Genomic DNA, 26,189 nt, shown 5'->3' on the forward strand with positions numbered 1-26,189 from the left:
TACACATATTTAATTAAATTTGCTACAGACTGTAATTAATGGGTTACTCTTCACACACTGTGTCCCTGACAGTAATTTAATGATATTAAGGCAGCTGTATTTAATCACCCACTCACACTCTGTATTTTAAGACACAGTGGTTAAATAATTACCATTTTAAATAATAAGTACTTTTCTGAGCCTAACACATTATTTTAATAACATTTACAAAAATGATTTGGCTATCTGTTAGAAATACAAACTTTAATGTGACATTCTGATTTTGTTGTTTTTATGCTTTTATTAGAAAAAAGTGGAAAAAAATATTTTTATGTCATGTTTTATAGCATCTTTTAAGAGAGGATTTATTTGCTAATGACTTGAAGGGTAGAATATCGAAATGACCCATGAGTGTTAACAGTCCAGCCTTTAACCTGCATTTGATGACAAAAAGGAAAAAAGGAAAATAATTTGAACTGAGAATGTTGCACTTTTGTGTTGTATTGTGCAGCATTGTTGCGGAGGGGTTAAGGGTCTCATATTATACACTTGTGTGTCGGAGATTGGTGTCAGAGGTCCAACAACATTGTTTTCAAAGTTTTTACCCCAAATTTAGCCCTGATCTTTAATTTCAGCCATTCCAAAAGTTGCGCTAGTGATCTCTGATGATAAATGACTGTTTCTGTGTCTGAACTTTTAAATCAGCGATTGGCAGCTAGATGTAGCCTGGGGCCTGGTGTCTCCTTGGATGCATTAATACATTTATTAATATATTATTTCATATTATATTCACATGGAAACTGTAAAACATGTTATCTATGTACTATCTGTGTTGCATTGATGAGTGTTTTTTTGTATAAGTAGTTATATTTTTAACTTTTATGGGCTCTAGTGTCCTTTATTGTTAAGCAGTAGATGAGACAGTGGCTCAGGGAGATGTCTGAATTATACTTTACACCTGGCTACATGTAATGAGCAGTTGCTTTATCAGGTGAACTAAATGCCCACATGAATATTCAGCTCCAAATAAATTGTTTTTTTTTTTATTCTTCTTTTCATTTGGTATTTTTGGTCTTGGGGTGCAACATGATGGTTTAGTAACCATGCTGCACTGCTATGTTGCCTCCACTGTCTTTAAATAGAAACAGCTGAAACAGCTGTTAAACTGACTGGCTTCAAACCGAGCTCAGGAGGCTGAGTGGAGCAGAAGTTGCAACTTGTTGCCAACTTGGCGACTTTGTCGCTAAATCTGACAACTTTCCAAACTTTTTTTGTTAAAAGCGACTAGCAACATATCTAGCAACTTTTACTGAAGTAAATGGAGAATTTTCCTGTGTTTTGGCATCTGACTTGATAGTGCATTTTGTTCTGCAGTTGCTGTCATGAACAAATAGCGGGAAGCCCTCCCCGTCCTAAAGCGCCCGGCGGCCAGTCTCACGTTCGGCTCCGGCTGCAGGTGCAGCTAGTCAGAGGAGCAGAGAGGACATCTGCCCGACTCCATGTACACAGTCAAAATGAATAGCACAGGTGCAGCTCCACCGCTGATCCCGCCCTGGATTACAGAGTGGGATGCGAATTGTAAAGTTTTTACCTATTACGATAAAATAATTAATTACATTTAATTTGATTCACAGCCTCTTACTCACCTTGTCCACTGTGTGTGACACAAGCTAAACATTTATCTCGCTCATCACGTCTCAGTCTAAACTGCATACTAGATAGTACAGAAAGGAGTGGGTATCAAACCCTAATTTAAATGCTGGTTAAAGTCGTTTAATGGAGACGATACGAGGACATTCTGCCTGTATTATAAGGCTGATTTCTATGCTAAACTCTGAAATAAAAAAACACAAGTCAAAAAAATATCCAAAAAGCAAAGCCTTATAGTAGTTCAACCAAAAGCAAAATAAAGTTAAAAAAAACCCCCAAAAAACTAAAAATAAAAAACTAAAAGTAATAAAACTACAAAAAAAAAAAGAAAGAAAAAAAAGTAATTCCACCAAAGTGCCTCTTTTGGGGCGTTTTGCTAGTCCCAAGCCCAGGTAAAGGAGGAAGGTTGGGCATGCAGCTTGCAATTCCATACACCACATAACAATCCTCTGGTTAAATTTGAAACTTAACATTCAACAATGAAGGACAAAGTTGAATTATGCAATGTGGATCTAATATTGTTTAATATTATTTTTCAAAGTGATCGCCTATTTCAATGGCAAAATAAAAAAGAAAAAAACATGTACAGAAAAAGAGTTTATTCACAGTACTTAACATATGGTGGTTCTGACCTTTTCTTTCTCCCACAACATTATTCCTCTGTCCTACAACGTCCATTACATTACATGCAAATGGGCAATTATGCAAATTAGGCGATGACAACATTTAGCGACTTTGAGAACAGCCAATAGCTACTTTCTTTACTGAGGAGTGGTACTCGGAAGTTGGATGTGCTTGGCGGATTATGTGGTAGTATTTAGGCACAGATAATTGTAAATTGTAGCAAATATGATGGAATATTGTTTGTTGCTATGTTTTGGATTGTGTGATCATGGATAATGTAGTCTGGGGTGATTATGTGTGAGTTGAGATCTTGTATTTGGGTGACTATGCTGATATGCATGGTCTGATGTCTGAAGCTGTAATTATGTATTTACATGTGGATTTATGCTGTGTAGTTAGTGTGATTATATGATGTGTAACACTGACAATCAGAAAAAGGGGTAGGATTCAATAAGTTGTACACTTCTTCCTACTCCTTTTCAAACATATAGATTGTTCCCTTGTAAATGTTATTTTTTGCGTCACATGTGTGACCTCTTAACTTTGTTTGCTTTGTCCTTTTATATCCATGTTTGAGTTATGATCTAATCACTGTTCAAAATAAAAAAAAAGGAGTTGGCAACAGTGTGTCTGGTGTAGACACAGGAGTCTGCTGAATCTAAAGGAGCTGTGTGGTTTTTGTTGCTAAAGCTTATAGCAAAGCATTCACTGCTAAGCAAGAAGTTTCTTACAGCTAATGCTACATTAGATTAGTACTCAGAAGTCGGATTTTCAGAGTTATCGGAAATGTAATTTGAACGCCCCCTGAAGTTGAAAATTCTGACTCAGAAAGTTGGAGCAGAGCCACCTACCCCGAGTTTAGCTAGTTAAGATGACAGCCCATGAATGGTGACTGGAACCAAGAGTAAACATACATTTATGTGTAAATATTTACCTATTTAACTGTACATAACTGTACTACGCAGTGATTAAATGCACAAAATGCCGGCATGTCCAAAAAGCTAAATAAATGTGGTGAATGTAGTATTTTTGCCAATGTCTACTAGCTAAAAAAAAAGAAGTTTTCAGTTTCCATGAACTGGCAAGTTGAAATGAATAAACATAAAACCTTCAGGTCCATTTGGGCTTGAAAACTTACCTTAAAATGAGGGGCAATCCCAGGAAGGATTAGAATTAGGGTTGGGCATTAAGTATTAATTGGAATTGGGACCGACTTTCCAATTCTCCCGGAATTGTTCAAATGTTTACATTTTGATTCCTACTTTCGATGCCCAGGACGTTTCTCAGTCCGCTGAGTGGAAGTAGCCACTAAACACCAACAAAGAAGAATCTACCGGAAGTGTTTACGTTATTGCGAAACCATGGAAAATGTGCGTCAACACTCTTAAGTGTGGTTTTACTTTAATAAAAATAGTGATAAGTCTGCTTAGTGCAACACTTGTAAAATCAGTATTTCGTGCACAGGAGGGTGTTCTACAAACATGATCAAACACCTTCGGGGTCATGGTGTACACATAAAAGAGTGCCCGTCTTTGACGCACTGCGCCGGCCTTCCTCTATGCCTCTTCATCCGGCTCTGACTCTCAGTCTAACACTTCGCACCAGTCCAAATCGGTAAGTAAAACAATAAAATACATCATATGTCAACATCTAGGCAGCTAGCACGTTTTGCTTAAATTAAAACAGTGGATTAACTCAAAATATCCAGCTAACATCAGCAGTTCTAAAAACAAAAGCAGTCTACAAAGCCAAGACTGGCAGAGTTGTTGCAGAGGAAATCAGTGACGTTTTGTCAGAGTTTGGCATTTCTGATAAAACTGTAGCAGTCACTGTAGATAAAGCTAACAATATGGATGAGGCTATTAAGCATCTGCAGTTTGTGAAACTCTGCTGCTTTGTCCACACACTTAATCTTGCAGCACAAAGTCTGCACTCCCTTAACTCAGTGAGTCAGTGGGTAGCCAAGGTCCGGACCATTGTCGTGTGGATGAAGAGATGCTTGATGGCAAAAGTGGTTCTTCAAGAGAAGCAAGAACTTCTACATAAGGCACACAAAGCTCATTTTATTTAACCATTGGGCATTGACATGAACATAATGATCTGACCATATTTTTATTTTTAAGCTCTGCTGACTAGTACTATAGTACGGGAGTCCAACTTTAAATACAACTAATGTTTGTCTCCTTGGATGAAAAACATCTGCTAAATGACTTAAAAATGTTCTTGTTTTTATCAGAGCTGTCCCGACACTCACTCATCCTTGATGTGAGAACGTGCTGGAACTCTCTGTATCTAATACTGGAGCATTCACAGAGCAGTATTCTGCAGTTCAAGCAGCCAGCTTGGATCAGTGACTGAGAAAAAATATGGAAATGGACAGGAAGCGATAGATAAATGAGCTTAGACACAAAAAAATACCAGTACACACAAATATATGAATTCAAAAAACGGTATGAGAGTGAATACAAAGCATAAGTGAATTGGTTGTCTTGACTACAAAATGCTTTACTAGGGAGTGAATATGTTACCTGTTTTACTTAGAAAAAAAAAGACTATTTCGAACCCAAATCCATGTTTTCTTAATTCTTTTTCAGGCTTGCTCGGGTGACTGAGGAGGATTTTCATAGAGCTGAAGACTTCATCAGTCTAATGAAGGTTCTCTACACATCAACAGTGTCCATTTCTTCAGAAAAGAGCTCCATGTGCAGCCAGATACTACCCATTCTCATCCGACTGTCAAAGAGGGAGACACAGTGTTTGGATCCAAACCTTAAAAGTCAGATTTGGGCAGTGAGTGACTGAATAAGACAGCTGGAAAGAAATTATTGGCAAATAGAGATGTCCTTATTCCTGTGCCTTGTTAAAACATTTAAAGAATGTGTTTTGCAGAATGATGATATAAGGAGCTTTCTCCATGTGGCCACTGCATTGCATCCACGCTAATAATAAATTGGATGATGACATTGTCCGAGACCATATCCAGAAAAGGCTGATAGAACAGGTAAAATGTCATTCATGAACAACTGTACTTTTTAGACATTAAAATTTAAAATCTAAATGCTAGTTATGTTCTGTGTAGTCAACAAAGGATGACTGTGGAGCTGAGGGGGCACCATTCAGTTTGAGAAAGGGCCTGAAAATGAAGCGGAGGAGAATGTAAGTTTTATGATAGCTGATATTTTAGAGGTTCTCTTTCTTAATAATAAGTATGTCTTTCTTCGATATTTTTTTTGGTAGTGATATTACTGATGGGCCTTTTGTGTCTTTTTAGCAACCACCTCCCTGCAAACTGACAAGGAAGACTCCATTGGAGGAGCTGTTTGGTGATGGTGAAGAACAGAAGGTAATGTCACAGCAGAGCTGCATGTCGATCAAAAAACGAGTGGAGAGAGATCTGCAGCTATACCAGGAAATTCCACCAGCCGATTTGTCTGAGGACCTTGCTGCATGGTGGTGGAAGCAACGAAAGACTTATCTTTTGCTGTCAGATCTTGCTTTGTCATATTTATGTGTTCAAGCTTCTTCTACACCCAGCAAACGTGTGTTCTCCACTGCAGGAGACACTATCTGTCCAGAACACTCATGCATACTGCCTGCGAAGGCAGATGTGATCATTTTCCTCAACAAGAAATGTTTCTGATATTACTCTGTACCTGCTGCCAGTCTGTACTGAATTGTAAAAGTGGTTCCTTATTGTTAAATTAACATTCTGTACCGGATTAGACCTTTAGTGGAGTACAGTGACATGTTTAGGAATTGTGTGAATGGGTTTTTGTTAGATTTTCAAAAATAAAAAAATGAGTGAAAATTTTAACCCTGTGAAAGAAAATATTTGTATTCAATTTCATAGGTTTGATATTTATATAGTAGTTGAAAACAGCCCTGCGAGAAATTCATAGTAGAGTTCATAAAAAGCAAAAAGTTCATTGAATGAAAATTCATTAAGTTCAGATTCTTTCTTACAGAAAGACGTCTGATTAGCTAGCTCATCTAAAACATTCATTGTTTGGTTTTTTTTTTATCCTGCCTCTTTAAAGAATTGGAATTGAGAATCGCTAGGAATCGGAATCAAAACATAGAATAGGAAGTGGAACCAGAATTGTTCAAATTCCAACGATGCCCAACCCTAATTGGAATGCCTTAATAATTAAACTTTTGACAGCAGTCACATCTTTATGTGCTGGAACACAATGGTCTGGTTAGGTACGCTGTCTGATTTTATGAACGGTAAGCATCTGGGTTAAGCTAAGACTAGGTACTCAACTGTATCCAATGGTGCATCAACCCTAAATTGAGACAAAGCCAATATTGTTCCATGGCAACAACTGTCATCTTGTGACCTTACTGTTTCCATGGCAACAGCAATCTTTTGTGACTTCATTGTTCCCATGGCAAAAGTGGCCATTTTGTCACATCAGTGTTTTCATGGCAATAAAATGAAATGAAAGGAAAAATACTTTATTAATCCCAAAGGGAAATTTAATATTGTAGTAAATAATAATTAACTTGAGGAGGTCTTGTTCCAGTGGCTGATGGCAGGAATGATCTTCTGTATCTTTCAGTCTTGCATCGGACCTGAAGAAGCCTCTCACTGAACACGCTTTGTTGTTTCATCACTGTGTTGTGGAGAGGGTGTGAAGAATCCTCCATCATCTTCATCAGCTTGTGCAGCATTCTTCTTTGGACAATCAGCTCCAGCGGCTCCAGAGTTGCTCCAGAGTTACTCCAAGCACAGAAGCAGCTTTCTGGATCAGTTTGTTGATTCTCTTCAAGTCTCTGGTTCTGATGCTACTACCCCAGCAGATGCTGCAAAGCTGACTGCACTCTCCACAACAGACTTATAGAAGATATGCAACATCTTGGTGCAGATGTTAAATGATCTCAGCTTCCTTAAGAAGTAGCGTCTGCTCTGACCATTCTCATGTATTCAGTGCAGCCATTTTGTGATCTAACTGTTCTCATGGAAACCGCGACCCTTTTGTGATCTTACTGTTCTAATGGCAAAGGCTACCATTTTGTAGTTGTCAGATGCTTGTAAAGTGTGGGGGAACAGTAAACAATAATATTCATTAAAGTATTATTACCTAAGAGATACTAATACAAGGTAGGATTTCTTCTACAATCTGAAACTTTATCCTGACCTAGTGCTGAAAAAGAAAATTGTGCAGTATATATTTTCAGAACTCCAGGGCTTGTTTGTGATATTTTGCCTGCTTATTGACATACCTTTCTTAGGTATGGGAGTATTTGTGTAAGTTGTTATTTTTATTCATCTGTGGTGCCTCCTAATCACTTTTGTCATTAAGTTTTACTTAATATTAACTGTAATTTGAGAAATAGTCTTTATTAATGACTTCTTATCACGCTTTATCGTCCTCAACAATACTTTTACTGTGTGATATGTATAGTTCTATTAAATAGTAAAAATGAAGCCTAATTGTCAGCTGTTTTAGAAAACTACAAGGATCAGAGAACAATGACGCAATACCCTATTAACGTCACCAAGTTGCTTTTCCTTTGGCTTCCCCACCCAGAAGGGGTCACCACAGCGAGTCATCGGCTTCCAACTATCGAACTGGTATTGATGGCAGGTGTTTTAGCTGGTTGTCCCTCCTGACACAATCCTCTGCATTTATCTAGGATTTGGAACAGCCCTCTGAGAGCTTCATAGTAGGGTAGTATGACATGAACCACTGACCTTCATGTCATACAACACCTGGCTCTACCACCTGAGCCACCTGTGTTAATATCCATGCATCAGTCCAAACAAAATATTTTATAAAAGTATAACATAGATTAAAAGAAATAATTAAAAAATCGAATTCTTTCAGGAAAAAAACAACAACAATACAACTGTATACATATAATTGAGCTTTTCTTTTTATTTTATTATTATTTTCTTTTTTTGGGGTGTGTGTGTTTTGTTTTTGCTTTTTCTGGCCCAATCCACTTCCCCGTGTTAAGAAGTTGTGGTCATTCTGCTATTTAAATGGCAGAACTGGGCCACATGATCATAAAATAATCATCATCATCATGATTTTAAATGATGCTGGAATGTTCAGGTGATACTCATAATCCCAGAAAGTCAATATGATCATTTTGACCATGTGCTTTTTCTTGTTTCTTTTCTTTGGATTGATATTTGTGATTTGTTTGTGTATGTTGTGTATATAATCACTCCAGACTTATACTTTTCTTCTGGTCTTTGTGTGCTGGAATGATTCTTTTTCTTTTGAAGTGTCTTCATAGTAACAGTGTCTTTGATCTGGTCTCCTTTGATCCGAGATTCTTCTTAGTGATGAAGATTCTCCTGAGACCTGTGATGGAGGACTTTTATTGGTTTTAGGGACGTGGTTTTGGCTCTTTTGTTGGTAGAGATGTGCTGGTGTTTCAGATTTTGTATGACGTCTCCACTGAGATGGTGTCTTTGGCCTTTTAAAGTCCACGTCAGGTTTTAAGCCCTCCTTTGGTCCAGAGACTTTCTGTGGTTGCAAGTCTGCTTGCTCTGAGCCCACCTGTGGTTTAGAGTTTGCTTGTAGTTCTTGGACTTGAGATTCTCGGTCCACAGATGGTTCAGAGAGCAGTTCTTGTTTGGACTCTGCTAAGAGGCAGACTGGTTCAGATTCCTGATCAGGTACCTGAGGGCCATTGATGCCAGTTGCCATCTTGATTTGGACAGTCATTTCTGCCACCTTCCACTCCAGATCTCCTATCGTCTTCTCCTGAGTCCTCAGTCTGGATGTCAGGTCTTGGTTGGATTTTATTTGTTCTTCCAACTGTTTCTTTAAATGATCAAGCTCATCGAAGTTTCCCACTGGGGCATCTACCTGTCTGAGCTCTGGGCTTGGTGTTCTTGATGATTGTTCCAGTTCCTCGGCGATGTCTTTATATTTCTGCAGCTCCTGTTCATAATGTTTTCTGAGACGACGTTCTTTTTCTCTTTGCTGGTCTGAATCAACAAACATTTTCCAGGTGCTTTCAGATTCTTTCTCTGCTTTTATCCTCTTCTCCTTCTCCAGAGTGAGAAGCTGGTTCTTTTTCTGGAGTCTGGCTCTCAGATCCTCCACCTCATCGGTCAGGTGGTAAAGTTGGTTTCGGTTTGATTGAGATTCTTGTTCTGCTTTTATTCTCTTCTCCTTCTCCAAAGTGAGAAACTGGTTCTTCTTCTGTAATCTTCCTTTGAGATCTTCCAGCTGATTTCTCAGGTAGTCCATCTCCGTTTGGTGGAAATTTGATGGTGATCTCTGGTGAACATTATTTGCAGGATTCGGGAACCTGCGTTCTCTCTGTGAGATTTTGGCTGCACAGTCAGCAGATGTCTGGCATTGTATCCCTTTATACCTGATGTCTTGTGAAGGGGGATACGCAGACTTACCAGGAGTCTGTTGATGGGACCGCTCCTCCAGGACATAGCCAGATCTGGGAGCAGTTTTCTCAGCAGGGTCCTGGAAACGTGGAAACTCCTGCGTTTCTTCATGTTGACTAGAAGTCGAACATGTCTGGGAGTGACTACAGTCCTGGACTTTCTGTGAACTCTTTGTTTCAGAGTCCTGGGACAGGTTGTCACCAACCTCAGGAAGGGCAACATATTCAGTGTTGCCATTTGGGGTCTTGTGTTGGGTGATGGGCTCCACTTTAGTTTCTTCACTGGTGGTGAAGATAAAAGACTCTGGATCCATGTCCTCAACAGGCCCCAATTCTTCATCTACCTTATCACTCCACAGCTTTTCAGCTGCAGATGGAGTCTGGTTCTCCTCATTCAGGGTGAAATTTTCACTGTCTTCTTCTTGGGTCTTGTGTTGGGTGATGGGCTCCACTTTAGTTTCTTCACTGGTGGTGAAGATAAAAGACTCTGGATCCATGTCCTCAACAGGCCCCAATTCTTCATCTACCTTATCACTCCACAGCTTTTCAGCTGCAGATGGAGTCTGGTTCTCCTCATTCAGGGTGAAATTTTCACTGTCTTCTTCTTGGGTCTTGTGTTGGGTGATGGGCTCCACTTTAGTTTCTTCACTGGTGGTGAAGATAAAAGACTCTGGATCCATGTCCTCAACAGGCCCCAATTCTTCATCTACCTTATCACTCCACAGCTTTTCAGCTGCAGATGGAGTCTGGTTCTCCTCATTCAGGGTGAAATTTTCACTGTCTTCTTCTTGGGTCTTGTGTTGGGTGATGGACTTCATTTCAGTTTCTTCATCATTGTCACCAAAAATGAAGACATATGACCCTGGATCCATTTCTTCAGGGAACCCTAATTCCTCATCCACCATATCACTCCATAGTCTTCTTGTCTGGTTTTCCTCCATTTCTGCTGTTCTTGGAGTCAGACTAATTGACGTTTCTAAAAACAAAGTCCAAAGATCCTTTGGAATGTTTGGAAAAGTTGAGAAATTAAATAATTCCCAACACAAAGTCCAGCGGTCCTTTAAACTCTGCAAAAGTTGAGAAATTAAATATTTCCCAACACAAAGTCCAACGATCCTTTGAACTCTGCAAAAGTTGAGAAATTAAATATTTCCCAACAAGATGTACAAAAATCCCTTCAAGTCCTTGGAGAAAGTTGAGAAGTTAGATATTACTCAACACGATATCCAAAGATACTTTGAGGTCTTTGCTTAAACTTGACAAATCAGGTGTTTGCCAAAATTATATCCAATGATAACGTTCCTACAAGTCGTTCTTATGTACCAAACAATCATGAAAAGATTCTAAAATCGATCCAGATGCTTCTAATAACTCTACTTCGTACTCGATGATCCCACAAAATTTGAGCTGAGACCCCGGCCTATATATATGCAGTGGAATTACATCACATTTTGTAATGTCATCACTTTCCTTTGGTCTGTCTTGTGATATCATAGTGATGTCATGCAGATTAAAACATCAATATAAGAAATGGGCTGGGTCTCATGGTTGCTAGGTAACAGGAAAGAGGCTAGGTGGATTTCACAATTCAGTTTTTAAATGTAAACAGATAAGATGAAAAAGAGTGTAAAGAGTGGCGGTAGCTTCAATTCCAGGCTTCCCCTGACTATGTGCTGATGTGACCTTGACACTGTACATAAAGTTGCCCCCTGATGTGCCTATCAGTATATGAGTCTTAGTGTGTTCTCACTCTCATATGTAAGCTGCTTTGGATAAAATAAAAAAAACACTATAAAATAGCTCAGTCAGAATCTCTTGGTTTGAGCTGTTTTATGTCTTCAGAAGCAAAAGTTTTACTTGAGAAAATTAAACTTTTTTTTTTTTCTGAAATAAGAATTGAACAGCACACACACACACACACACACACACACACACACACACACACACATAAACACACTTTCCTGCACCAACATTCTCAGCGTTGTTTAGGCCTTTTCAGCCAAGGTTTGTGGTACAGGACAAATCCATATCAAATCCAAAATAAAAACTGCTTAGTACTTCTGTATAGTCCACCGTTTTGAAAATGGCTTATGTCAGCACTTTCACCCATAACAGCCTGTGTTACAAAGGCCAACAGTTCAAAATCAAAACCTGCTTTTAAAACCAGAAAGTTGTGCTGGAATGTCATAATAATAGTATCAGGGTGTGTTATATAACATACTCGGATAGTTTTGAATATGGTTTTATAATAGTTTCACTCTACATTTTTCACACTTCAGCATCGATTATAAACATATTCAGTCTGTTGCAAACTATGTGGGTGGGCATGTCTTCAGCATACTACAGCTAAACAGAACTGTGTTTGCAGGGCTTGATGTTTGCTTGGTTACTTTTTAGATACTCCTTATATCACATAAATAATTCTGTTTTTATTATAATTTCTGCCTTAGGTTATGCCACCCCAAAGGCTTCCAGGATCCCCTGCTGTTAAAGAGAAGGGCTGATCCCCGTCCTCCTCCAGGTTCCTGCTGCTTTGCACCCTATCTTTCCCCTCCTCCCACCTCCTCTTTATCCCCCTTCTATGACACTAACCCTACCTGGCTCTCACATCCTCACCTAACCCCAACCCTTGTCACCACCCACTTCTTGTCACATCCCATCATATCGCCCAACCAGCAAATCCTCTCCTGCAGTAGCTCCTCCAACGTCTCCACCTGGCTTTATTTCCAACCACCACCAGCTGACTTCTCTGCAGGCCACTGCTCTTTTCAGAGCTCTACTGTTTACCTGCTGGCTGCTCGCTTGCCTCCATGGCTACAGGAGGCCATGCCCCTGACGTAGATGTGTTGATCAACTTACAACAGGTAGGAATTATTCTGAGGCGTTTGCTGAATGTCACCTGAACAACAACAATAAAAATGTTCACTTTGCATATTTTTTTTTTTAAATGACCAATCTAAGTGGATGAGTGGCAAATATGTGGCGATATGATTTGTTGTACCTGTTGATGGAGATGGTGTAATTGGACCTCAGAGCAGTCCCACGTGACGAAGATTTGTTACCTTGGGATAAGAAAGCCATCACAAGTTCAGACAATTGTGTTTTTGAGTGGGATGATTCTTCAAGTATAAAAATGGAAACAAAACATGAAGACTGGAAGGAGGAAGCAGCAAAATTGGCTTCAGTCAGAGGAAACTTTACATTTATAAAAACATTTTATCTTGTTGTTTAATCCATAGAAACCAGGGCTGGTGCTAGCCACCTCAGGGCTCTAAGCACAACTGCTTTGTGGCCCCGTTCAACACAGGAACTCAGAGTCAGTGTGATTGTTTCACGCAACATTTTTTAAATACAGTATTTTACCTCTACATACATATGCAATGATACTTTTTTAAATTAATATTTAGAATTTATCATATTTTTTTATTTATTTCAATGTATTTTATGAAATATTTATCAAATAATATTTAATTCCAATTATATTATGCAAAAACCTTCTTTAAAATATAGCTGCATCATTTTCTTTTCCTATTTATCGCAAACGCAAACTTATGTAATTACATTATGTTCAATTTTATCATCTATTTATTTATTCTCCAGTGAGTGGAAACGTATTGTAGGACTCATTAACCACCACTGAAATGGTTTATTTACAAAAATACCATCCTCACTCATGAATGTGCAAAAAAAAAGCTTGTAAATAGGTGTCCACTATATGGCCACTATGCATGAAAGGGTTAATGTGTCTGTTGTTGTTGTCCTCGCTTTGCAGGACAATAAGTTACATTAAACATTCTGTGATGTTCAGGTTTTAGGTTTCCCCATTATAGGTCTGTAAATGCAGTTATTTTATGCACAGTAGTGTTAAAGTATCAACTTTTACGCAATGAAAACTTGTAAACAATTGTTTTATGTTAGATCTGCCAGACACGCACATATTCAACACAAGGAATACCCAGTGCATTTGTCTTTTTTTATGTTTTAAGCATTGTTGAGAAAAGAAAATCTTTATACCAAGAAGCCACTTTTCAATTAAAAATGCTAAACATGAAATCAATAAAGAAAGAATTAAACTGTAACCACTATAATATAAAAGATCTTTGCAATGACTCCTATAACAATAAAAAAAAAACTTTTCTCCATTTAAAGTGTTTTAAACTTTAAATAAATTAAATGTTCTTTAATGAATGAATGAATGAAACATACTTTATTAATCCCCAAAGGGAAATTCAATTCCATCTGGATTTAATGTTTTGTTTCGCTGTTAATCCTGATTTGGGACAGTTCAATTAGTTGATCCCGATTGTTAACAAGTTTTTCGTTGCCATGGAGACTCATCATAACAAGTCTTAAGAGAGCCAAAAACTTGCAGAAAAATCTCCCTTGCAGTACACCTTCCGAACTGGCATGAAATCCTCAGAGAAAAAGACCTAATTTGAGGTAATATCTATGTGAGAAGAGTTTATACTTGAAAAAATCAAGATAGCAGGTCAGAGCTAATACAATTTGCTGCCATCAGACAGTGCAATCAAGAATGGAATCTGGAATCAGGTCCTTTTAGAAAATACAAATCAGGCTTGACTTTATATGGGCCGCTCCGTACAATTTCCACCCGATCAGCATCTAAACTGTGTGCTGGCCAACGTGCAGGATCAGCTGGAGGGGGTCGTGTAGTTCTCTGTCGTGTCACTGGTTGATGGTCTCCCAATGGCAGGACCCTCTGTGCCTTTAGAAGTCCCAGAGTCCACATACCTGCTGGTGTATGTTGGGAATGTAAACAGGAAATTCTGCTTGCTCCTCTACATTTGGCTCCTGGCCTTGGGTTCCTCCTTGAACATGCTTCAGCATCAAACCTGCAATAATTTAGGAATACAAGAAGATTGTTAAAGATACTCAAACTTCAAGAATTTAATATTGAAATACAGTTTACAGATTTAAACATATAGCAGGAAAAAAAACTGCATACATCAATTCAATATCAAATTTCCTAACATCATTTGAAAACTAACACTAGTCTCAACACTAGTCTGTTTGCAATTATTAACTTTGTTTGTTAATTTGGTGCACCAGCAAAATATTTATTTTCACCAATATTTTCCCAGCAATGCTCCCAGCAACTCACTTTACTGTATTTTAGAGATTGTTTTTACATCAGTACATATTGACAATAGTGGTTTTTTTTTTTAATAATGCAGGGAACAATATTGAAGTTTAGGAAGATGTTATAATGAAGGATGAATATTTGGTAGAAAAAAAAACTTGGTGGTAGCGTCACTGAACTGAATTAAACTTTTTAAACTTTGAAATCTCTCTCCCCTGTATTTACATTTCATCTCTTCCATTAAGATAATCTGCTAGGACTTGAATTTCCTGAATGGGAGCTCCTCTGTAGTGATATTAAAAGCCATGTTTTTGGCTGCTTCAAAAAATCATAAATACGTAGTAGCTGCTCCTATTACCCTATTTATGTGGATTTTCTCCGGAACAACGTCCAGGTACAGAAACACTCAACATGTTTGTGCTGGGGGTGTTTGAAAGTAGCTGCTGTAGGTTTTTTTGCCATATATTCACCAAAAAACAGATGCACCTTTGTCATTTCTGTAAAAAAGTCATTTCAAGCCACATTAGGGTTAAAATGAAGTGACAAATAAAGTCTTCAGATACTTGACAGTAAACTTTGGCTGAGCGTTAACCCTGTTCTTACCTGCAAGATCTCCTTGTTTCACACTGTCATATCAGTCGGCTTGTTTATTACTTGTTTATCAAAGCAATGCTGTCAGACAAAATGCAGGATAAAAGGAAACAATCTGCTATATGCTGTGTCATGTGGGATGAAAAATAATATTTTTTGTTTCCTAAATAGTGCCTTTCCAAGTCTTGGATCTGGTATGTCAAAAAGAAGCATTATGCGATGACTGTTTAAACCCTCCAGCAAATGCTACCCTTTGAAACGGCATGTGTATCATGGCTTAACAAAGGCCATGTTTTTGTTCTTTTCTAAAGGTCTTTTTGATATTGTTGTTAAACAAAGACTATGAATTGATGTTTATATATTATATGAGGAACATAAGTCAGTTCAATTCAATTCAATTTAATTCAGTTAAATCATTAAAACAGACTCAAAATCCAATATTATTATAAATAATATAACATTTAAAAAATATTATGTCTGTTTTATATTAAGTTTCTTTGGCTTTATACAAGGTTGTATATGAGCAAAATTATTTCTTCCCTTTAAATGTTAGCTACTTAAAGATGTCTTTTGATGTCTCAGGCTGCCTGGCAAATCATTGGTGAGCTAACTGCTACGTGCTAGCTAACTACAACTTACCATCTCGACTCAGCTACTGTATTTCTCCACGATAACTTGCTGGGATTTATGTGAGAAAAGTCATTTTTCGCATTCTTTTTTTTTTTTTTTTAATGTGACTGGCCAAGCAGCAAACTCTGCCGGTTAAAAGTGAAGCCTATGTACAATACCAAAAATTGCAGTTCTCCCCTTATCCACTAGAGGCTCCAAAACAGAACAAATCCCGATATCTGGCTGCAAGAAAGCAGAGTGCAACACAACTGTGGTTTTTCGCCAGCTAACAGCATGACTTAGCTTTACGCTGCCTACCTCTGTTAGCTGGTTAGCTCATGTGAGCTTCAGGTTAGCTCAGTTAGCTCCTAGCAACAGGCAGACACGTTGTTGGAAACATTCCTCATGTCAACATGGACATCTATCAAAGTTTGATAGATGTCAGTCTTCACACTCTCAGCCCCCTCTCTGCTCCACATCTTTGCACATTTTTGTAATTTCCTAGAGCAACTGCATGCATAATGGTGCCAAGATGGCGTCGCCCCAGAGCTTCAATTCAGCTTTTCTGAACCCTATGAGTGATGTCATGGTGGCTCCGCCCATCTTTTATATACAGTCTATAAATATGAAAACAGAGTTTTACAAAGAAAAGTTTTTCCTTCTCCAGTTGCCAAATAAATGAATGCTGTACCCTTCAGTGCAGTGGCAAAGCACCCAGGTCAAATGCAACAATGGTGTCTGAACAAACAAATTTCCTTGTTTTTGGAGTGAAAACCACATTTTTGTCAAAGTTTGAATCAAGATTAATTAGTAAAAACATCCTTTATAAACCCCTGAATGGAAAATATTGTACATATATTCACCCAAAAACTTGAATTACAACTGCATTTAATCCAAAACTAATGATGCCAAGTCATGTTGACATGTTTTAAGTGTTGTTATGTCATGTGACCGCTACTCTATAAAGTATTCTTGTTTCGTGTCTTAGTAGTATAAGTGACTGAACTTTTAGGTGAGAACATAATCTCATAATTTTGGGTAGCTTTGCTGTTACTACTTTATGAAAAGAAGGGATCGGGGCATGTTTGTGGTGTTAATTACAGCAACACACAATCTGACTTCATAAGCTAAAACCTCCAGTTTTATAGTCCACACATAAACACTGCAGCCAAAAATCTTCCCTCTGAAAGGCATTTTTACAAACATTTGATTTCAATAATTGCTCCAAAACTGTGTGACAACAGGCAAAAAAAAAAAAAAAAAACTACAAAACTCAGCATTTTTGGGAGTTCTTGTGTGCAAGGCCTTTGTATTGCTGATGATGTCAAGTACATTGTTCCAACACTGCCGAAGGGCTGCACTGGCTTTTTCTTCCTTTGTTCGAGATTCTCCATCTTATCACTCATTTCAAGTTTCATCACTCTCATAAATTTGCATATCAGAGTTGACCAAAGTCACAAATTTGCTGTTTTAAACACATATTTCACTGTGCCTTCATCCCTGTAGATTCTTTCACTCATCAGCATGATTATTATCTGGAGTGGTGGGAGGGGACCTTTAAAAATGATTTGTTCAAACGGCAGTCTCACCACATGGATGAGTCATCCTCGGCTCTGTGGAAAACGTCCTGCACTGCAGAATATTTTCTAGCTGTTCTTTAAGTGGGACTAATTATCTTGGGTTCTGAGAAAAAAACAGCTCTGCCAACTAAGTAGGTGATGTGTCATTATGCAGACTGGGGACCGTGTCAACCACAGCGTGCACAGCATATTGTGACACTGGTTTGCAGGAAATAACAGGCTACATGCTTGGCGACAAAAGTGGACCTCTCAATTTTCTGCCTCCAATTATTTGTGATCTCTGTATTTATATACCCACTTCCACAGTAACAAAACAGCCTTTCTACACTGTTTCCTCTAACAGCTGAACGATGCTGCCTGGAGAGACTTTATTTTTATCCCTTTTTGTAAGGAGGATGTGTAAGAAAGGTTATAAGTCTGGGTTATCACACAAACCACACCAAGTCTGTTGGTGTTTTTTATTCGTCAACTACATGTTAAAGAGATTGATGTTGAAAGAGATTGTTCATCACACCAGTGGTTTGCAAAAGGCAGTCACTGGGCCAGGAATCATTCGCTAAGTAGCAGTATTGAAATATGTCCATTAAATAAAACACTAATTGTTCCATAATGATTGATTTCTTACTTTTTTTGCACAGTCAAGCAACTAAAACCCTCCAACTCATGATTTTTTTAGTGAACCAGCATGATTTTAACCATTTTATGGAGATGAAGTCTGTATGAAACTATGGTAATACTCTAATTGGACACTTGATTATGAAGCCAGTGACTACAAAATATCTTATCAGCCAATCACATGACAGCAGCTTGAGTCATGTAGACATGATGAAGATGACTTGCTGTTGTTCAAACTGGGCATTAAAATGAAGAAGAGAGAGGATTTAAATTACTTTGAATATGGCATTGTTTGGTCTGAGCATTTCAGAAACTGCTGATATCCTGGGATTTTCACACTCAACCATCTCTAGCGTTTACAGAGAATGGCCCAAAATCAGAAAATATTCACACAGACTCACCAGAACTGGACAATAGAAGATGGAGAAACGTTGCTGGTCTGATGAGTCTCCAGTTCAGCTCCACATTCACATGGTAGGATCAGAATCTGCTGGAAACATCATGACAACATGGATCCATCCTGTCTTGTGTCAGTGGTATAGGCTGCTGGTGGTGTCATGGTGTTGGGGTGTCCCGTCCCACTTTGGTCTCCTTAGTACCAACATGACATGGTTTAACCATCACAGCCTACCTGAGTCCTGCTGCTGACCATGTCCATCCCTTTCTGAGCACAGTGTAGCATCTTCTGATGGAAACTTCCAGCAGGATGATGCACCATGTCACAAAGCTCACATCATCTCCACCATGACGATGACTTCACTGTCCTCCAACGGCTCCACAGTCACCAGATCTCAGTCCAGCAGAGCAGCTTTGGGATGTGGTGGAACGGGAGATTCTCATCATGACGTGCAGCAACTGTGTGATGCTTCATGTCAACATGGAGCTAAACCTCTGAGGAATGTTACAAACACCTTGTTGGATCTATGAATTAAGACAGTTCTGAAGGTGAAAGGAGTCCAAATCATTACTTGCAAGGTGGAATTAATAAAGTGTTGAGTGAGTGTTGTAATCATAATTAATATGCTTTAATATTTCACATATTGGGTTAATTACTTTTCACTCAGCTGACACAGTTATTAATCTGGTCCCCAAAACACCTATGATTATGTCTTAATTACCACTATATATTTGTGCGTGATGGATTGCTGACTTTACACTGACTGCATTCTGTCATCACACCTGCAGCTTCATTGCTTTAAGTCTGCTGTTTAACAGAATAGAGCAGGATTTAAATTCCATCCATCCATCCATCCATCTATTTTCTTAACTGCTTGGTCCAATTAAAGGTTATGAGGCAGCTGGAGGCCATTCCAGCAATCACGAGGAAGACACAGACACACCCTGAACAGGTCGCTAATCCAGGATTTAAAATTCCTTTCATTAACTAACAAACAAAAATACTATTGTTCACTGGCTAGAGGATAAGGCACATGATTGGGTTTGTGAAGCAAAAAATATCTTTATACATATTCATTACAAATGCAAAACATTGTCTAATAATTACATAAACATCAGCTGCACTGTGAGAAGAAGAGCAAAACACTGATGCTGAAATGTTTTTGTAATTTGTATTTCTGGGAAACATGCCAACTTTGAGGCCTTTCATGAAGCGAGTGGGAAGCAGCTTTAAACACTGCTAGATTAAAAACAAAATGCCATGCTTAATTTTCTTACAATACTTAACCAAACATAATTATGGCCAGTGTTAATAATAATAAAGTATGATTTAAAGACACACTACAGAACTTCTGCTATTTTCCCGTCACACGCCCCCTATTGATGTCTAATTCAGCATCCATCTTGCATCCTACCGGACCTGTTAGCTCTCTCCAGCCAGCAGAAGATGATCTTATGATGACTCTTGTTTGTCTCTTTCTCTCTTTTAATCTTCTTGCATTTCTACGCTGAATCAGAGACGTGTTTAAAATAGCCAGTTCCTTATTTTACCTATTTTAAGCGAAACGTCACATAAAGGTGAAACGTAAAAGTTGTATAGTGTCGATTTCTCAGCCTCAGGACGCTGCTGGGTAGCAGCTCTCGAAATGCACATGGTAGATCAAATCAAACTTTAGTTAAGTAAGGTAAGGAAACACCATCGCAGACCTCTGAATCAGGGGTTTCCATTACAGTCAGGACTCAAAAGACCGAAGACACAAAAGGTGCCCCCGTCGCCGTGGTCAAAATGACACCCAGTGCAGAGGAACCCCTCTAAAGAACACCAGGGAAAATGCTTAAATTATAAAATACATAAAAAATGCAAATAATAAAATAGTAAAGATAAAAAAAATAGCAGTAATGTCAGTTATAAAATGTAACTCCTATAAAAAAAAAAGAATAAAGTGTCCCTAAAAAGATTGGTTAAAATTAAATGAAATATCCACACTAAGACAATAAATACTCAGTAAAAGCCAAATTAACAAGATGAGTTTTGAGCCTGCTCTTAAAAATATGAATGTTTTCGGCAGTCCTGAGGTTGTCTGGAAGGCTGTCCTAGAGACAGGGACCATAATGTTGAAAAAGGGACCTCCCCATGGGTACAGGTCTTGACCATAGACTGTATATAAAAAGATGGACGAAGCCTCCATGACGTCACCCGTAGGTTTCTGAAGAGCTGAATTGAAGCTCGGTGGGCGGTTCCTGCCATCGTCATCTTGGCAGAGGCATGCGTGTCATCTCGCCTGGAAAATAAAAATATGGACAAAGAGGTGGAGCTGAGAGGGGTGGATGATGGTGGATGATTGACATTTATCGAACTCTGAGCTGCCTGTAGCTAAGAGCTAACCGAGCTAACCCCGAGATAACAGCAGATGACCAGCTAACGTAGGTAAGCGGGCTAAAGCTAAGTCACGTTGTTAACCCGTTAAAAACCACGGTTGTTCTACGTTCTTCTTATTTGAAGCGGGAGATCGGGTGCATGTCAATCAAAAGGACACGCCCCTAAATGTGCCGTATTTGAGACTGAATTACTTTTAAATGGATGAGTTAGAAAAAAATTCACTCCCCCCACAGTTGTCATGAAGGTAAACCTGACCTATTAAACTGAAAATGGATTTTTGAAACAGGCTGTAAACATGTTTATTTCTGCTGTGAAGTTGGTCTTTTTAATATGGGAGTCTATGGGGATTTGCGCTGTTTTGCAGGCCCTAGTGGATGAAGGGGGAACTGCATTTTTTTGTACTTCCACATAGGCTTCACTTTTAACCGCCGGAGGTTGCCGCTTGGTTCTGACCTTAGGAATGACTCGAAAACCAGCGGCAGAAGATCCCAGGGTCCACAAACCAGAGAAGAAGTGAAACAAAAACAAGATGATGCACAAACCACCAAATAAAAAGCACCTGAAGAACACACAGAAGATGTTGAGAACAGCTGTAAGAAAAATGATAACAGCATGTTACCGCAACCAACCAGAGTAGAAACATGAAAGTGAACTTTAAACTTAACACTCTCCACTAGTGGATGAACTGACTTAACTATAGCGACCTAAAATACACATGGAAGTATGAGGGTGATGATATATGATAACGCTTGAAACAGACGTCCCTGTTTGCACATGTAAGGGAGCATCAACAGGCTTATGCTGGGCGGACACTGTGCGATTTTAGAAATCTGACTGTCGGGGAAATGCTCCCACTGCACGACCGGGTTTGTCCCTCGTACTCTATCTGACCCTACGACATGTGTACTCATACTGTACGACTGCTGTCCGCCACCATTATTGACAACCACGACTACTTGTCGGCGTCGGTCGGCTTGTGACGGCACGACGTGCTCGAGTGTGAACAACGAAAAACAAAGGTTCCTAGTTCCTATGACAACCACAGCATGCCTGACAACAAGATGGTGAGCAGGCAGCAAGTTGTTGCAGTTGTGTGCGCTGTCTTGTGCGCGGAAACAAAATAAAAAAAGAAAACCTCGTGTTCTCTCCATCGCTCTACTAATCTCTCTTCTAGCAGCTGTGTCCACCACACACGTCTGAAGTTGGGGTTTCCCGCCATTGTTTAAAGCTCCACCGGTGTCTTCTGCGCAGGTGTGAACGTAGAATCGTGACGTAACACCACTCACACTGTACGCGCGACGGCGAAAATTTCTGACATGCCAGAAGTTTGATCGGGAGGTCGCAGCATCATCGTTAGAACATAACAGCAATTAATCCTTCCTCGTGAGTGTTCTCACACTGTACGGCTCACGACCTCCCGACCGGACATCCCGACGCTATGATGTTTCCACGATGACGCAGCGTGGTCTGCGACAGCAAAATCGTGGTGAAATCGCCTCAAAATTGCACAGTGTCTGCCCGGCATTAGATGGCTCGGAGGATGTTCTTGTCAAATCACAACTTAAAGCAGCTCCTGTAGATATCCGTAGAGAGTTGGACTCTGCTTCAACTATCAGCTTTAGACGCCTCCAGCGACTCTGTTTCAAAAGAGCGATTAGCAGTTACTCTAGCGGATTTTTCTGTTGTTATTAAAGAGTTTGGACAATCTCCAAAGAGTATAGTTCAATCTCCTCAGTGAGCCACGGGTGCTGCTACAACCCCCTCCCCTGTCCAAAATGCCCAAATCTTTCCAACACCAGATGTTAATGAATTACAAGCAAACAAACTGATGTGTTGAACAAAAAAAAAGTGATGGTATTTGGATGATGTAAAAAAGCAGACTGGTTAGAGATATACTTTGCTGGAGAAGACATTGATAGAACATTGGCAGAATCTTCTTGTTATTGTTACTCAACATAAAAAATTGAAGGTTGGTTTTGCTGCCATTTCAAACCTCCCTCCAGTGAAAACGTGCTGAACAAAATGACCTGATCATGGATCATAAATAAAAACAAGACTACAGTATGAAAACCCCATCAGCATCCAGAATCTGTGCCAGTTAAAAGAGACGAAGCAGAGTTAAAAAAAAAAAAAAAGAGTTTAATAAACAATAAAAGAAAAATAAATATAACTGAAAATACCCATAATACCATAAAAATAAAAACCACAAAATAGCCGGATTTTCCATAAAAACAGTTTATAGAAAGATGTAAAATAAATGCATTCGGTTTATAATCTGGATTATTTTCCACCCTAAACACAGTGGCTTGTGGAAACCCTGAGTGGCTGGTAACTTCAGGAACCTTCTAGCCACAATGGATGGTAAACAGAAAGAGGCACCTCATCGTGGTAACTCTTTCCAGGTTAGGAAAAGTGAACATGTTCCTTCCCAGCATCCATAGCATCACTGAGGGGACATCGGTGACTGAGATTGTAACAGATTACGCCAGACACACAATAATGATTTAAATGTAAAGGCAGGTAAGTGCCTGCTTAAACTAACACATTCAAGATCGTAAGACACCATTAAAAACATGCAAAGCTCGCTAAATTATTCAGTAGCATTCTCAAGGCTATTTAACTTTATACTCTATGTCATGACAACCAGATGTGTATGTTGGTATTTTTCGTCAAAAGAAAGATGTGAAAATTGTCTTGAGCCTCTCTGTCAGCGTCATCCCTCCGTTAACTTTGAGAGCGAAGCATCAATTCACTAATTCTCTGTGAATGTACGTAGACCATTTGCACAGTGCAGCGTAGCAATCTGCCTTTTTATGTAAATGATTTTATATGGGAAGACGGACGGCTCATGAGTGAACACACATCGTTGCGATGATATGAGAGGAAAAGGTAGAACAAAACGATTCCTACGGCCTCAACCGTACTGCACAAAGACGAGTTGTGCAGCTTCGCTACCTGGCCAGGAGGAGGTGCTGTTGAGTCGTTTTTATGGAGCCATAAAAAGAACTAAATGCCATCAGTTTCAAATTGAGATGTACTACAAGCTATAGGAAATTATCATGTGAAATATTATATTAAAAATAATTATTATAAAAGAAAGTGAAATAGAAAAACTTATTAAAATGGGATGATTCCATTTCTTTCTTTCTGCCTTGCGTAGGCACCGCCTATCCTGACTGCACACCACTGCCGTGACCTGAAAACGCTACTAAATATGAAAGGGAAAGCCTTCAGGGAGAGAGTTATTGAAGTGTGTTGAAAAACAGCTGAATATGGAGAATAGAGAGGGTAGAAAGGATTCCAGGAAAAGCTTGGAAAGCCAGGTCCATCAGGATGATGTGGGGTTGTGTGTTGTCAGTAATGATATAGAACATCAGCTTCAAGGTAAAAGGGTCAGACTGATGGAAATCTGGACAGATCTAATCTTTCTTCCTTCTTCTTTATTCCACCATGAGCATCTTTGGCTATGCTGCTGTACTGTCTGGTGTTCATGATAACCACATATGGATATTTCAGCTGACCTGGTCTGTTTTTGTTTTGGCTCCATGAGTTTTACGCCTATACGTGGATGGTGTCATATGTTGTATGCAAGACTAACAAAAGTGAGTTATGGATGTCTTTATTTGTGTTTTTATATTAGGTAGCTGACATACAGGTAGATGGTCAGTGGGATTTCCCCATTTGGCTTTAGGAGGCCTCACTGTTTCTGCAGGTCTGTTTTACATGCTAGATATTTTGTAATCAACATTTTTTTGTAGTGGACAGGTGGTGGTAACCCAGACGCAGGATGGTGGGACAAGGCAGAGGATATGCTTAAAATTGTCTTTAAATAACTGAAGAAAAGCTACAGACAACAAACAGGAACCAAACCAAGTACAGTAGTAAACGCATACAAACAAAGACAGAACAAGACACAGGTGTTTAGAATAAACTAATGGAAACCAGGTGAACTAACGGACGGTAACTAAACAAGGAAAGCTACAAATTAAAACGGAACACTGAAACTAAAAAGACAACACAAACTTCACATCATGTTACTTTGTGTTGTTCATCAAGCTGATGTCTGAAGCTATTTTTACCTCCAGACCATCTGTCACCTGTTGGCAACACTAGGCATGTTGACTTTCATACCAGTTCATGTAAAAATGTGATTCATTTGGCTTTTTTGTGGCTTTCTAAGTGATTGCATCTGGTTTGTTTACTAGTAAATACACCACCAATAAATTTAAATGAGTGAAATGTCCTTCCATACATTCCATCTTTACTTAAAATGGACTGGTCACATGACCCCCAACATCCCATTCAGTGACATGTAAATGCAAAAAAAGTGTTTTAATAACACTTTTGCGATATGCTTCTATATCGACACATCTGAAAAACCACCCAATGAAACCGTAAAACCTTTTCGGTGACATTTGAAAGATTTCCCAAAATGTCAGTTTTTCCATTACTGAATTTTTCTTGCTTTATTTAGGTGTTGTGCAATGTGAGTGGGAAAGAAATCGCAGCTATTTTTTTTCTGAACTTGCGAGAGAAGAAGAGAGGTGACAGGTTTCCAGGCTGACATCTTCAAACTGTACAACCGATTAAAGGATGGAAAAATAAAATGTCCACCTTAAAAGTTCCATGTTCCCTTTTGGACAACTGAGCCAGATTATTTCACACAGATAATCAACCGTGCTACGTAAATCTTCCTCATTCTGATGCTCAGTTTGAACTGCAGTGAGCTTCACCGTGTCTACATGACCACATGCATTGAGTTGCTTCCACATGATTGGCTGCAGGTGAACAGATGGATCCATTGAAGTGGCTGGTAAGTGGATCTGCCAGCAGGAGAAATATGTTGTTTCCACTCTAAAAATCCCATGCCAGTGGTGGCTGCCAGCAGTCCTTTCTCCATGACCATGCCGGCGTGCTAAAAGCTCGCCACACATCCTCCATCACTTTGAAGCATTTGATGAAATCCTTCAGTGTCACATTTCGGGTTTGTGTTTGAGCTGTTTGGTTTTTTTTAGCCCTGAATTGAAAATGATTAGTATTTTAGTATTCTTTAACAGCTCTACTTTCAATCTGAAAATTGCCCCTCCTGGTGAAAATAAAGCTTTTAGCTGCTCTCTCTGTTTAAAACTCTCCCTTTTCTGTCAGGCTCTCTGTGTCTGCCTCAGCCTTGTGTACTGTAGATAGCACAGATCATTAAATGCATCCTGTCCCCTCATCCCTCTGGTAATTAGGAAGTAATGGAGCCCTGGCACAGAGAAATCTGAAACCACTGAGCCGTGGCCAGAGTGCTTACCATGCC

At 39.1% G+C, this 26,189-nt stretch overlaps 1 protein-coding gene across 1 annotated transcript in view; it reads left to right on the forward strand.

The window, feature by feature from the left end:
- The window catches only part of slc4a3 (solute carrier family 4 member 3), an 84,862-nt gene that overhangs the window by 12,293 nt on the left and 46,380 nt on the right, over positions 1 to 26,189 (forward strand). The window contains exon 2 of the mRNA XM_079253761.1: positions 12,069 to 12,482. Coding sequence (XP_079109887.1) covers positions 12,429 to 12,482 — 54 coding nt within the window. The 5' untranslated portion in view covers positions 12,069 to 12,428. The remainder of the gene's footprint in view (positions 1 to 12,068; positions 12,483 to 26,189) is intronic.

The sequence above is a fragment of the Telmatherina bonti genome, assembly GCF_933228915.1.
Source record: "Telmatherina bonti genome assembly, chromosome: 15".
NCBI classification, from domain to species: Eukaryota; Metazoa; Chordata; class Actinopteri; order Atheriniformes; family Telmatherinidae; genus Telmatherina; species Telmatherina bonti.